Source organism: Pundamilia nyererei, unplaced genomic scaffold (assembly GCF_000239375.1).
Source record: "Pundamilia nyererei isolate P.nyererei 1_Seehausen unplaced genomic scaffold, PunNye1.0 scaffold00159, whole genome shotgun sequence".
NCBI lineage: Eukaryota > Metazoa > Chordata > Actinopteri > Cichliformes > Cichlidae > Pundamilia > Pundamilia nyererei.
In genome coordinates, this window is record NW_005187560.1 from 651,042 (window position 1) to 662,855 (window position 11,814).

The window sequence follows — 11,814 nt, forward strand, 5'->3', positions numbered from 1 at the left end:
GTGGGAAACCAGATCTGTACTCCCCCAGTGTGTGTGTGTGTGTGTCTCTTGCAGATAAACAGTTGGCAGGTTTCCCCTTTCCCTGTGCATGTGCGTGAACACACACACACACATCTGAGGAGGGGAAATGCAAGCTGGACAGGGTTAATACACTCCATTAAGCTCTATTACCCTAAACGACTTGGGCAAATGAATGAGGACTCACATTACTCTGCAACTGTTTGTGTGCGTTTTTGTGTGTGTGTGGTAGAATGATACAGTGTATGTACATGCACGTGCATGCATCTCAAGTGTAATTAATCTGCGAAGATATGTGACCTATGAGCCATCTATCATTATTCACAAAGTAAAGACAGCGGGGGGGAGGGGGGCTTCACCCTGTCTTAGTGTATCTTACCATATACCATGATATCATTCTATTATGAATTTAAACATATTTTTAAGCTATTTTTTAAAATATGTTGTTTAAAAATCTTTCGATACCTCCAAGATACCTCCTTTAGAGGTAATGGAAAGCTTTTCTATGCGTTTCCTTGGCAGTGCCGCAGTTTGACGTAAAACATGCTAACATGTTCACAGTGACAATGCTAACAATGCTAACAATGCTAACAATGCTAACGTCAATATCTTCAGTCATTTTATTTTACTTTATAACAGGTAACTTGTCTAAAAGCAGTGTGAACAAATATGACTGATATATGTTGCATTCAGTGCACCAACTACATTTGCTATGTTTCTTGTGTTATGTTTGAGGGTTAATTATGGTTGTGGCAAGGGAGCAACCAGAATGTAGCTTTTCTATTAGCCATAAAATGTGTTGATAAGCTGAGGCTGCTGTGTAGTGCTGTAGTCATTGAAATGGATGTAAGTCACAGTAGATTATATTAAATCACTGGTTTTTCATGTTTAATTACCATGGTAATAACACCTCTAATGCTAATGTTTGCCAGGTAAATATTTTACAGATTAGCGTGTTAGTAGCTTTCATGAGTTTTTGTTTCTCTTTGATGCCAAGAGCTCCATTGGGAAAAATGAATAAGAATAATTGTATAAAAATGCTGGCCACATTAGCATTGTCTTCTACAAATGTGCCACAGTAGTATGGCAAAAGCTGCCCAAGGTTGGTTGACATGGAAAGCAAAAAATCAATGTTCACCATACTCCAGGTTTCAATTATTTCACACACAGGTGAGTGCGCCACTGCTCTTATCAGTTACATTTATCAAAATCCAGCTAAAGAGGAAATTATGGTTCAGCTGTCCTGGCAGCTCATCTGTTCATTGGTAGCTACAGAGTGCCCATTTACCTGCAGAGAGTATATTGTCAGCTAGAGGCAGGGTTAAAATATGTGGTACAACTGGTCTGTGGGGTACTCAATGCTCAACTCAACTCAAAAAATAAAAAAAAATCCCAAAACTTCACAAAACATAACAAAAGTGATTTCAGAGACAGAAAGCATGTCTCAGTACAAACCTTTGATTCTTTTGGCCTCTGTCACTTCAGTTGTTCCATCACGTTGATGAATTTCCAAAAACACTTCTGTTTTATTCAACTTCTGTTGTGTTTTGTGTATTTTTCCAGCATTTTTCTCTTTTTGCTCATGTGCATTTGATCTGCCTGGGCCACCGAACTAATAGGTCCCTTTTAACCAAATATCTGGGTAATTAAAACTCATAAAGATGCCTTTTTTCTGTAGTTTAGTATTAGACCCATTTAAATTGATGCTGTGTCTAGAATATGATAGACATAAGTTGTTTGTATTGGAATTTTTACTTTCTTACTGTCTCTTAGTAAGTACACAAGGCTTTCATGGCTTAATAAACAAAAACTGATTAGTATAGTTTTCTAACTGTTTGCATGCTACAAAAAGTAATTTTTCACATAAAAAATGTCAAATCATGGGTTAATGGTGTTCGCGATATCCAGTCAGTGAGTCCATAGACCCTCAACAAGCATTCGCGGAGTGCATTCCCCGCAACATTTTCCCAGATATTCTGAAAACGGCACAAATTACAGAAATCCCCAAGATCTGATATTTCGGGCAGCTTCTCCGCCCCTCTCTAACACACTAGCGTGCCTCAATGGATGCTGAACAAAGACGCAGTGAGTCCTCAGCCCGCCTTTAGGACTCTCCCAGCAGTAAACTAAGCTAAGTTTCGACGCTATAACAAACCCGTGGATAAACATTGTTTCAAAATGGCTGAAAAGAGCCATCGATGCGAACACCCTACCGCAAACCTCCCCTTCGCTCCTAATCGGCTTCCTCTCTCAGATTATTGCCGTGAATGGGCAGACAACAAGAGAAAAGACTTATCACTCCCACTCTTTCATAGCATTTGTTGTGTGTATTTTCCCCTGTATATTAAATTTGTCTGCTTTTTAAAGGCAGTGGCGACGTTTGCTGTTTGTCTGTACCGTACTCGCAGCTGCAACGCGACAATAAAGCAGGCTAAGCAGCAGCACTCTGTAAACTCAGTATTGTGGAGCTTGTTGAATTACCCATGAGTTTTGATACTTTGCTTTTGTGCCTAATTCCACTAATCCCTGCGGAGGAACAGTGAATGGTCTAAATTCCCTATGATATCTTGTCTAGGCTAAACATTTGCTCACTTACGTATACACTGGGTACAGAAAATTATTCTTTTGACAACATTACAACAGATTTAACCCAGTGCCCCGCTTATCCTGCGATGACATGCATTAGCTTCATTGCATTGGGAGGTACATTTCCATTTCAAATTACAGCTCAGCAGTTAGCATCCAGACACACACACACACACCGTTTTGTTTTGTGTTGTTTTTTTTCTGTAGCTTGGTCTTGAGCTGCAGTGTTAAAGAGTTTTACATACAGAAAGTCCATTAAAAATTCCACAAATATTAACTACCATGTTAATTATTACTTCTCCAGGGACTTTAACCGCGTGTCAGTCCTTTTCTTCTCCAAGCCCCTTGAGGTCAAGCTCTGTAAAGCCTATTTGGCAATCAAACACTGACCCTCCCTAACTCTCATTTCTCCCCCACACACCTCTCTTGCCCTCTTTTTCTTCCCATGGCCTTTTTCTCTGCCTCATCATCCCCCCTTTCTTTCTCCTCCCCTGCTCATGTCCCTTTCTGTCCGGCTGGCCCTCTCAGCGGGGCTATAGAGTCCTAACTTGTCTACATTTACCCCCTGCGTTGGATGACCAATGGGGCCGTTGAGCAGAGAGTCCCTCCTTCTGCGCTTCGCCATTCTCCGCAAGTCAGCTCATGCTCTCTGTTTTCACGACCTCTGACCCTAGGCCATGGCAACTGTGGCAGGAATGTCAGGAGTGATTGGCAGGATAAAGAGTGCAGGCCCTCTCTCCTGCACAAGCGGATTTGAGACACTTTGAGGGGTGAACAATGGCGGATTTGGGCTCGATTGGATCACTGATGAGCTGATGACTGTCAAAAGAGCACGTCGTCTTTACATAAGCCCGATTATCTCTGCGTGGCGGAGGAGCAGAGGGGTAACCGCTGTAGGAGGAAGGGGCAACCGGTGGGGATTTCACCCCCATGCCGAGTCCCTCGAAAAGGGGATAGACCTGCACACGAGGGCCAGGCTTCGAGGCTTGGACCTCTCTCATCCACTGGGGGCCTTTAACAAATCTATTCAGGCGACCGGGAGCCCTCATACATGTGGGCATAATCGCAGGAGGATGGCAAAAGAGTGATGAGGGGGGACTGCAAGGGGGGATGACACATGGAGGCGATCATTGTTCAATCCCTGAACATCCCATCAAGACGACAGAGGAGCAGAGAGAAAGGAAACGCGAGGATATATATAGAGAGAGTGAGACGCTGACAGAAAAGAGCAGTGGGACACGCAAATCAAAGCCAAATCCCTTCCATAATCTGCCTTATTAATGGGGATTAGAACTCACCAAAGAGCCTATATCAGAATACCAAAGCACCAATAAAGACTCTGCTCACACTGAGAGTTTGAGGAGTTGATATGACTCTAAAACTCCACACAGAGACTCTTGTGTTGTGTTGTGTTTCTTTTTATAAACTGTTGGATTCTACCAGTCGAAAAGTTTCAGGACAATTTGGACCCTAAACTCTGATGGAGTTTGCTTTGGCACAACAAAAAAAAGAGAGAAAAAAAGAAAAACCTAATCATATTTTGGATCTGCACTGCATTTTCCACTCCTTTCATAACGCAACATGTTTTGGACACGCCGTGTAACAGATATAAAAAGGCCATTTGATGTCATTTTCAGCCCCATCATGCTAAGCTCACTGATTTCCAACTCTGACAGAATAACATATTGTTCGAAAGAGTGAAGGGGTGCGAGCGAGAAGAGCGGCTGATATTCTCCTCAGCGGTGCTGATGGCAGTCTGTCAGAGCTGGCAGAGGAAATGAAAATGGCCTCAAGTGTCTGGCTCCCTTCCACGCCGCTCTCACATCAATGACAACCCTCGCTGCATCATCTCTCCCTCCCTTATTTGCCTTCTTTAGACTTAAATTTGCTCTTTTCGTCCCTCGTTTGCTGACACTCTGGGTACGTGGGTGGGAAAGCAGAGGGACAGACGAGTGCCGTGCTGACTTTTGAGAAAGCGTCACAAGTCACGACGCTCCTCTTTTTTTCCCCACACCTCATACGCACGTCAGATTTACGGCGAGGTTCCAACATCGTTATGAAACCACACTCGGCAGCCTGGTAGCTTACCTTAAAAAACAGGTTTAAAAGAATGTCCTGCCTTTGTCCAGGAGTGGCAAAATTTGCCTGCCAGCATCTCTTTGAGGGAAATAAGCACTTTATAATTTTGTCCACAGGAAAGCAAAATCAGAAAAGATGTTTTTTAAGGGAGATTTTGAGTCAGCTAACGGCTAACATATTCCTTTAAGACTGTTTATGGGGAAAATGCAAAAATTTGCTACATGTCAGTTTAAAAAATGAAAGGTTTAGTTTTTTTGTGTTTTTTATATACATATAAATTTGAGTGATTCTTATTGGAGGATTATGTGTGCTGTTTCATGTTGTTCTTTGTGGGGATGATTTGTCGGGAGCCAGCCCGAGAAAGCTTCTCGGCGGAGACAATAGAATAACTGAACTGGACTGGACCATTAATATAATGATAATTGTAAAAAAATTAATTAGAGAAAGGACTAATGTAAAATCTCAGATTTTGATCACTTGTGCCTATATTGTTTTTTAAACGTGGATCAAATTTTTAGGATAATCTAATAAAGTTAGACGAGACAAACTGTGATGTTTGAGCACAATAGATCAAATGTAGGATTTTAGAATTATAATGTGATTATAAAGTATTTTACTTGTTTTTTTTAAGACAGTCTGACTTGGAAAAACATATATATACCATGGCGATGGGCAATTTTGGTCTTTGTTCAGATTGTGGTCCTAAAGATGAAAAAACTATAGTGCTTGTGTTTTTGAACTGGAGTTCATAATAAGTAGTATTTGATGCCTGGCTTAGGGTTACTCCTCACTGCTTTACATCTAAGTCCAGTGGAGAGTCAATTAAAAAAAAGAAAAAAGTGTATCTTCATATATTTTATATCTCAGATAAAACCTTTCCAGTTTATCAAAATAAAATTAAAAAATGACCAAATTAGTTCTTTTCGCCTCCGATTGGATGGCTGTCAGGATGTCAGCTCTTTGCAAACAACAGTTCCAGGAGCTGCTCGGCTTTCAAAACCCGATCCCGCAGCAAAGGTTTGCGTATCGTACCTGAGAGGTGGTGCAGACACCACCGTGGGGGCAGCCGTGCTCTTACTTTCTCTGAGAGTCAGGTGGCAGCATTGAGCCAATCTCCAGATTCACAAATCTGGTGGCTCTGATTTTATTTTCGTCTCCTTCCAGAGCACGATTTACATTCAGATCACCATATAACTGTAGTTTTGCTTGATGCCCAATCTGGACCTCATTTAGATTAATTTCCATTCCACAAAACAGTTTAACAAAGAAATCAAAGTTAATGCACAAGCTGCTGTCCTGTTATCAACTGTTGGTGTTAAGCTACTGGATGGCAGAAAGCAGCTATCTAACATATTGCCACATATAGATTTTTCCACCTTTGAATATATGTAATTTTTTAAAACCAAATTTACTCCAAAATTTGTACTTCTATAGACTTCAGCAGTACTTCACTGCTTAAACTTCATCATACACTTTACAGGCCACATTTTAACAGCACCTTGCTAAGGCCACTTCGCTTCTTCCATCTAACTAGTAAGTGTTAATAATTTTAAATACCAGACTTTCAAAGACTTGCAGCAAAGATTTCAACAAACACGTCAATCTAAATTTTATCTGCACGTAAACCTGGAGCTGTCTGGGCCCCTTGAGAGGCCCCAAACTGTGCCGCTAAACCAAGCATCGGACCACAGCTTTGAAAGCAGTCGCCGTTAGCAGCTCTCAGACCCCCCACCATCTTCTCCCTCTCTCTCTTTTTCTCTCTATGCACCCCCCTGTCTTTGGGCCTGTGAACGTCAAGGATGCCACAAAGTGACACACAAGCCCACCACCGCCGCCCCAACCCCTTCTCTCGCCTCCCCCGTGAGCTGCTGCCCCCATACTGGCTTGCTGGCCTTTCCTCTCCGTCTGATCCATATTTCAGAGGCAGCAGTGGTGGCACAGAGGGGTATAATCCAACATTAAAGCGAGGAGGCCTGGGCTGAAAGCACAAGCGCAGGTTCACAAGGTCCTGGAAATCTTCAATTTTCAATTTCCGCAGCGTTTGCAGTGGCTTCCAAGGCACGGGCATAAGTCTTCGAGCTTTGTTGGCGAGAGTGCAGGTTTCAATAAAACTGACTTTCCTGGTAGTTTAAAAAAATAAAGGAGCTGACACTGCATGGTTCGTGTGAAACAAACTAGACACAGGGACGACGAGGTCAGCTGGAGATTAACTGCAATACTTGTATTATATGTATATTAATATAGATATATAATTACCCTTAAAATACCAAATCCACTTGAGCTCTTGAAGGAGAATTTCTCTGCATACATTAATTGCACTCTCTGTATTGTACTGGTTACTTATTGGAAATTTATGTTATAAAAATCCTAAATTCAGGCACTAAAAAACAAAAAAACAATACTAATAATAATGTGTGCTTAGTTTAGGAAGTTTACAGTGCTTCTTAATCTGCATTCTGCCCTTGTTTCTTTGGCTGGAAATTGGTCCCCTCTTATTAAATACAGGTGGTGGGATTTTCTTCAGTAATAAAGCGCTATAATGACATTTATTTAGTTCCCAAAAAATATATTCTTTAAAGACAAATTCATATCCTGTATTTACAATTTTTTTTCCAAGGTTTCCATTCACAACAGAGGAACAGAGGGGGGGGACATAAGAGGACATAAAAGAGAAATACAAGTGATTCAGAGACTAAAAAAAAAAACAAAAAACAAACAAACAAAAAACGCGAACATCTCTTTCTCATGTGGAAGCTAAACAGTAATACTACAACAGGCCTCCCAGTCCAAAAAATATCCTTCGTTAAACTGTTCTCCATTAAATAAAATTATTCCTTTTTCTTTCTCTTCTCATATTGTTGTTGTCAGAACTCGCTGTGCTGCTGTCCCGTGGTGAGGTCTGAGGAAAGAGAAGAAGAGGAAACTATTGCTCAGAGGTGAATAAAGTCTAGACATTATAATTATATTATCTGAAACAAATGTGGCAATTTTACTCTTAAAAAGAAATCCTTCGTTTAAACTAACGAAGCAACTTTTTTAACACTTCGAGTTTGTTTCCTTCAAACGGTGTTAAGCTGTATTTATGCAAATTAAAAACCCCACTATAGGTAAATTGTTTTATGTCTTTTCACGCTCAGCTTCATTCATGATGTTGCCATCAGGGCTTTCTTTGACATACATTAGCTTCATTCAAGGGGGGGGGGGGGGGGGGGGGGCGTGAATAAATAGCGGCAGATTATTTAAATGACTTGGTGGCGATAGCTCATTGTTGGAGGATGGGGGGCAGGCTGGGAGGGGAGAGAGGGAGGGAGAGGCGCAGAATATATCAGACTCCTGCCTGACGAGGCGTTAAAGTGGGGACTCAATCGTATGATTTATGTGCCGAGTTCTGCCTCCCCGAGCAGTCAGGTGTAACAGTGTTTACCTCTTGCTGTAAGGTTCATTTAATCGAGGCTGATGGTGTTATAATGCCAAAATTGATTTGAAATCACCTGTCAGTGATCATCTGAAAGGGGGACTTCAGGGAATCGGGCCTGTGGTCGCTCTCTTCATCTGCGGAAGGAAAGAAAACAAACTAGTGAGTGACAAGGTGTTCGTGAAATTACCTTTGAAAATAAAGTGAAACTGCCCTGCAGGAAGGAGAGCTGCTGTTGTCGCCATTTGAGTGATTCAACGGAACAAGTCCTATGAATAATAATAATAATAATAATAATAATAATAATAATAATGATAATAATAATAAGAAGAAGAAGAAGAAGAAGAAGAAGAAGAAGAAGAAGAAGAAGAAGAAGAAGAAGTTGAAATCAGGCCCATACCATCTCTTTTTGGACTGAAGCTCCCTGATGACTCTACATCGCTGTCGTCTTCCGTACCCGACGTTCCCGTGCCGACCGTTGCCGGTCGTGCGTCACGACGCGCAGCCGGCACTGCGCCGTGGACGGGCAGGTGTCCGGCCGGCGCCCCTGCCAGGAGCGACCTCATGTTCAAAAGAGAGTTGGCATTCAGAAAAGCTGCATTGGCCCAGTTGTGCAGCTTGCCAATCTGGCACGTATATATTCCGTGACCCGGGAGTAAGGCCGGGTGTCCGGTGGAGGCCAAAGCCGCGTGGTGCGCAAGGGCCGCGGGGGGAGATTTGTGAGAGCTGTCGGGCGCCGTGGCGGTCTCAGCCAGAGACCAGATTTTAGGTTTGCTCTGTGCTGGTCTCTGGCACTCCTGCCTGCCGGGCGAATGATCCGCGGGAAGCTTGACACTGGGCGATTTACCGAGAGAAACACCCGCCTCGGCTCCTCTCAGGGCCTCCGCAGAAAGCGTCCTGCTGCTCTCCGAGCTCTTCGACTCAGAGGCCTGCTCGGCGGCGGACAGGCCCGCCTCGGCCTCCCCCCTCGCGGAGCCACGCTCCCCTTCGCGCTGCTCCTCGGGTCTCTCGATATCGACGGTTTCCAAATCTATCTCCTCCTCTTCATCTTCGTCGTCGCTGCCGTTCTTGCCGTGCTCGTCCTCGTTGTCGCTGCTGAAGATGCGGCCGTCCCGGTCCTCAGCGCTGCGGCCCCAGGTGACCTTGTTCTCCTTCTTCAGGCGTCTGCGGGCGTTCGCGAACCACGTCGACACCTGTAAAAGAAAAGCGCGTTTTTAAGCATTATTACTCAGATGCTGTGGTTTGAAAGCTGTAGATGGGGAATTATAAAACATTTAAAAAGACATCTGATTTTATTTATTATTCCTGAGCTCAGATTTAAAAAAAAAAACTGAACTGAGGTTTTTTTCCCCCTCTGCAGGTGTATTAAAAACAGTCATATGTGGGCCAACTGAGTTCTCATAACAAATAGCAGTGCTATTGAAGGACATTAAAATGAAGAATAAAACCTTTAAAATAATGATTAGGGATTTATTTTAAGTGGGCCTGGAGGCTGATGCCCACCAAATTGTGCTTGTAAGGTGCCAGAAAGACCACTGAACTGAAACATTTTATACAAATTGAGCTCCGAAAACATATCACGCTGCCCACCTGTGTGAGTGTCATTCTCGTAATGATAGCAAGCATGATCTTCTCTCCTTTGGTGGGGTAAGGGTTCTTCTGGTGTTCCTGCAGCCAGGCCTTCAGGGTGCTGGTGGTCTCCCTTGTGGCCGTTTTGGCCCTTGACGGGTCTCCGTACGGGTACTGGCCGTAGGGGTAGAAGCCTTGGGCGGTGTGAACAGGTAGAGAAGCTGGGTGGGACCCCGGGCTGTCCTTCAGCTCATACTGTGAGCCCTGGAATGTTGTTGGGAGAAAAAAAAATGGGGGCAACTTGTTGAGCAACTCCAAAGATATTTGCGCCTCAAGTTCAGAAAATTTGTAAACAGGAAAATACAAATGGAAATTTGGAGCAAAACCGTTTTGCGTGACAAAACAAAACAAAACAAAAAACTTACAAGTTTGAAAAAAAAATCAGTAATCAGACACAGATCACAACAAATATCCCTCATTTTTAGGTCGCTTGCAAATTTCTATGATCTAGGCCTACCATATTATTTTGTTTTGATTTTTATTTAATTCAATATTGATAAATGCCTTTATGCTAAAACGTGCAGCCTGCCACAGTAGACAGGTCCACATTTGTAGAAAAAAAGCAAAAAACAAACAAAAACAACAACATTATGTTCAAGCTTTCAAAAACCATGACCTCAAATTAAATTTGAAACTGAAGTTTAGTGTCACGCTACCAGAGATCGTTCATTTGTGTTATGTGGCTATTCAGTTCTTTGCAATTCACCCAAGTATTTAAAGCTCCAACACACAAACAATTAAATATTAATTATTAATAATTAATTTATCTCAATAAAATTCACAAAAATTCTCTTAAAAAAACAAATAAAAAAAGCGAACAACCCGCCATTTAAATGGTTCAAGTTGTATTTACGCATTACAGTGAAAAGCTCAGCCTCACTATTTTCTTATGAACACCTGAACGTGTATCATCTCTCACCATCTGGGATATGAGGGCGAGGTCTGTGGCTCCGCTGTACGGCAGAAAGGCACTGTAGTTATGAGCCGCCCATGGGCTTCCGTACATCCCCAGCATGGAGCCGACAGCCGCGGCGGTCGCTGATGAGCTCACGCCGCCCTCGGTGGTTCCTTCCCGGGCAGAGCCCGGCCGCTCGCCTCCGTACACCTCATGGGAGGCGCTGAGGAACTGGGGATACCCCAGCTGAGGCAAAGACATGTCCGGGAGTATGCGTGCAGTAAATCTCTCCCAAAGTCACAAGAGCGAAAAAAAGAAAGATGATGCAGGGGAAAAAAAAGAAAAGAAAGAAGGAATCCCCAAAAAAGAACAGAAAAACGAGACAGTTAAAAAACAAAACAAATCAGGATGACCCCCACTTAAAAAAGAAGAAACTGTCAGCCTTCCCTTCCACCGAGTTGTGTCTCAGGAGCAGTTTGGCACTTTCGAGTGCGGAGTTGATGCGTATGTCTGGCCGCAGGAGCTTCTGGATGTGGAGCTGAGTGACTGATTGGCAGCCTACTTAAGCACCAAGCTCCTCCTATGCCCGGGGCAGGCGATTAGTGCATTGGTTAGCCCAGGTCGTCTGCGTGTGTGTGCGTGTGTATTGATGTGTGTGATTTAATTTCGACAGTCTTCACTGTGTCTACCGAAAAGGTAACCTGTGTGTGTGCGCGCATGTGTGCGCAGTGTATGTGTGTCTTGCGCAATGAATTCATTAATTACTACTACTACTACAATAATAATAATAATAATAATAATAATAATAATAATAATAATAATCTCTCCGTATTTTGGTGTCATTTTTCGGTGCTTTGACTGCTGACTCGTGGGGTATGCCCGGACATTCCTGGTCCAGCAGATGGGCCGGGAAGCATTGATATGGTCGGACAGATCCACGAGGAATGTCCGTGATTATCGGCGGAAGTCAGTGGAGCTTATTTTTTCAGAGCTGTGGAGATAAAGGAGAGTGGAGGTAATGACAGAGATCGAAGATGATAGGAGATGGCAGCGATACGGAGCGCACGGGAGCTGTGGAGTGGAAAATGACAGATGTTTGCTGAGAAGAATAGACTACTGTAGGCCCTTGGTATCAGTTGCAGATGTCGCAGAAATGTTAAAGCACCACCACTTTTCATCTCATACCTCAAAT

At 43.1% G+C, this 11,814-nt stretch overlaps 1 protein-coding gene across 1 annotated transcript; it reads right to left on the reverse strand.

Annotated features, from left to right (window-relative positions):
* Positions 1–7,063: 7,063 nt before the first annotated feature.
* irx1b (iroquois homeobox 1b) lies at positions 7,064–10,973 on the reverse strand. Its single transcript, XM_005745471.1, has 5 exons — positions 10,647–10,973; positions 9,689–9,931; positions 8,499–9,291; positions 8,175–8,235; positions 7,064–7,582 (listed from the first exon to the last, which is right to left on the reverse strand). Exons 1-5 carry the CDS (start codon positions 10,881–10,883, stop codon positions 7,534–7,536), a joined length of 1,383 nt encoding a protein of 460 aa, XP_005745528.1. The 5' UTR covers positions 10,884–10,973; the 3' UTR covers positions 7,064–7,533.
* Between the last annotated feature and the right edge of the window lie 841 nt (positions 10,974–11,814).

Coding starts and splice junctions, on each gene's coding strand:
- irx1b (XM_005745471.1), bottom strand. CDS start 10,883: ATGTCTTTGCCTCAGCTGGGGTATCCCCAGTTCCTCAGCGCCTCCCAT. Junction 9,932..10,646: donor TCGCCCTCATATCCCAGATG/GTGAGAGATGAT, acceptor ACAACATTCCAG/GGCTCACAGTATGAGCTGAA. Junction 9,292..9,688: donor CGAGAATGACACTCACACAG/GTGGGCAGCGTG, acceptor TTTCTTTTACAG/GTGTCGACGTGGTTCGCGAA.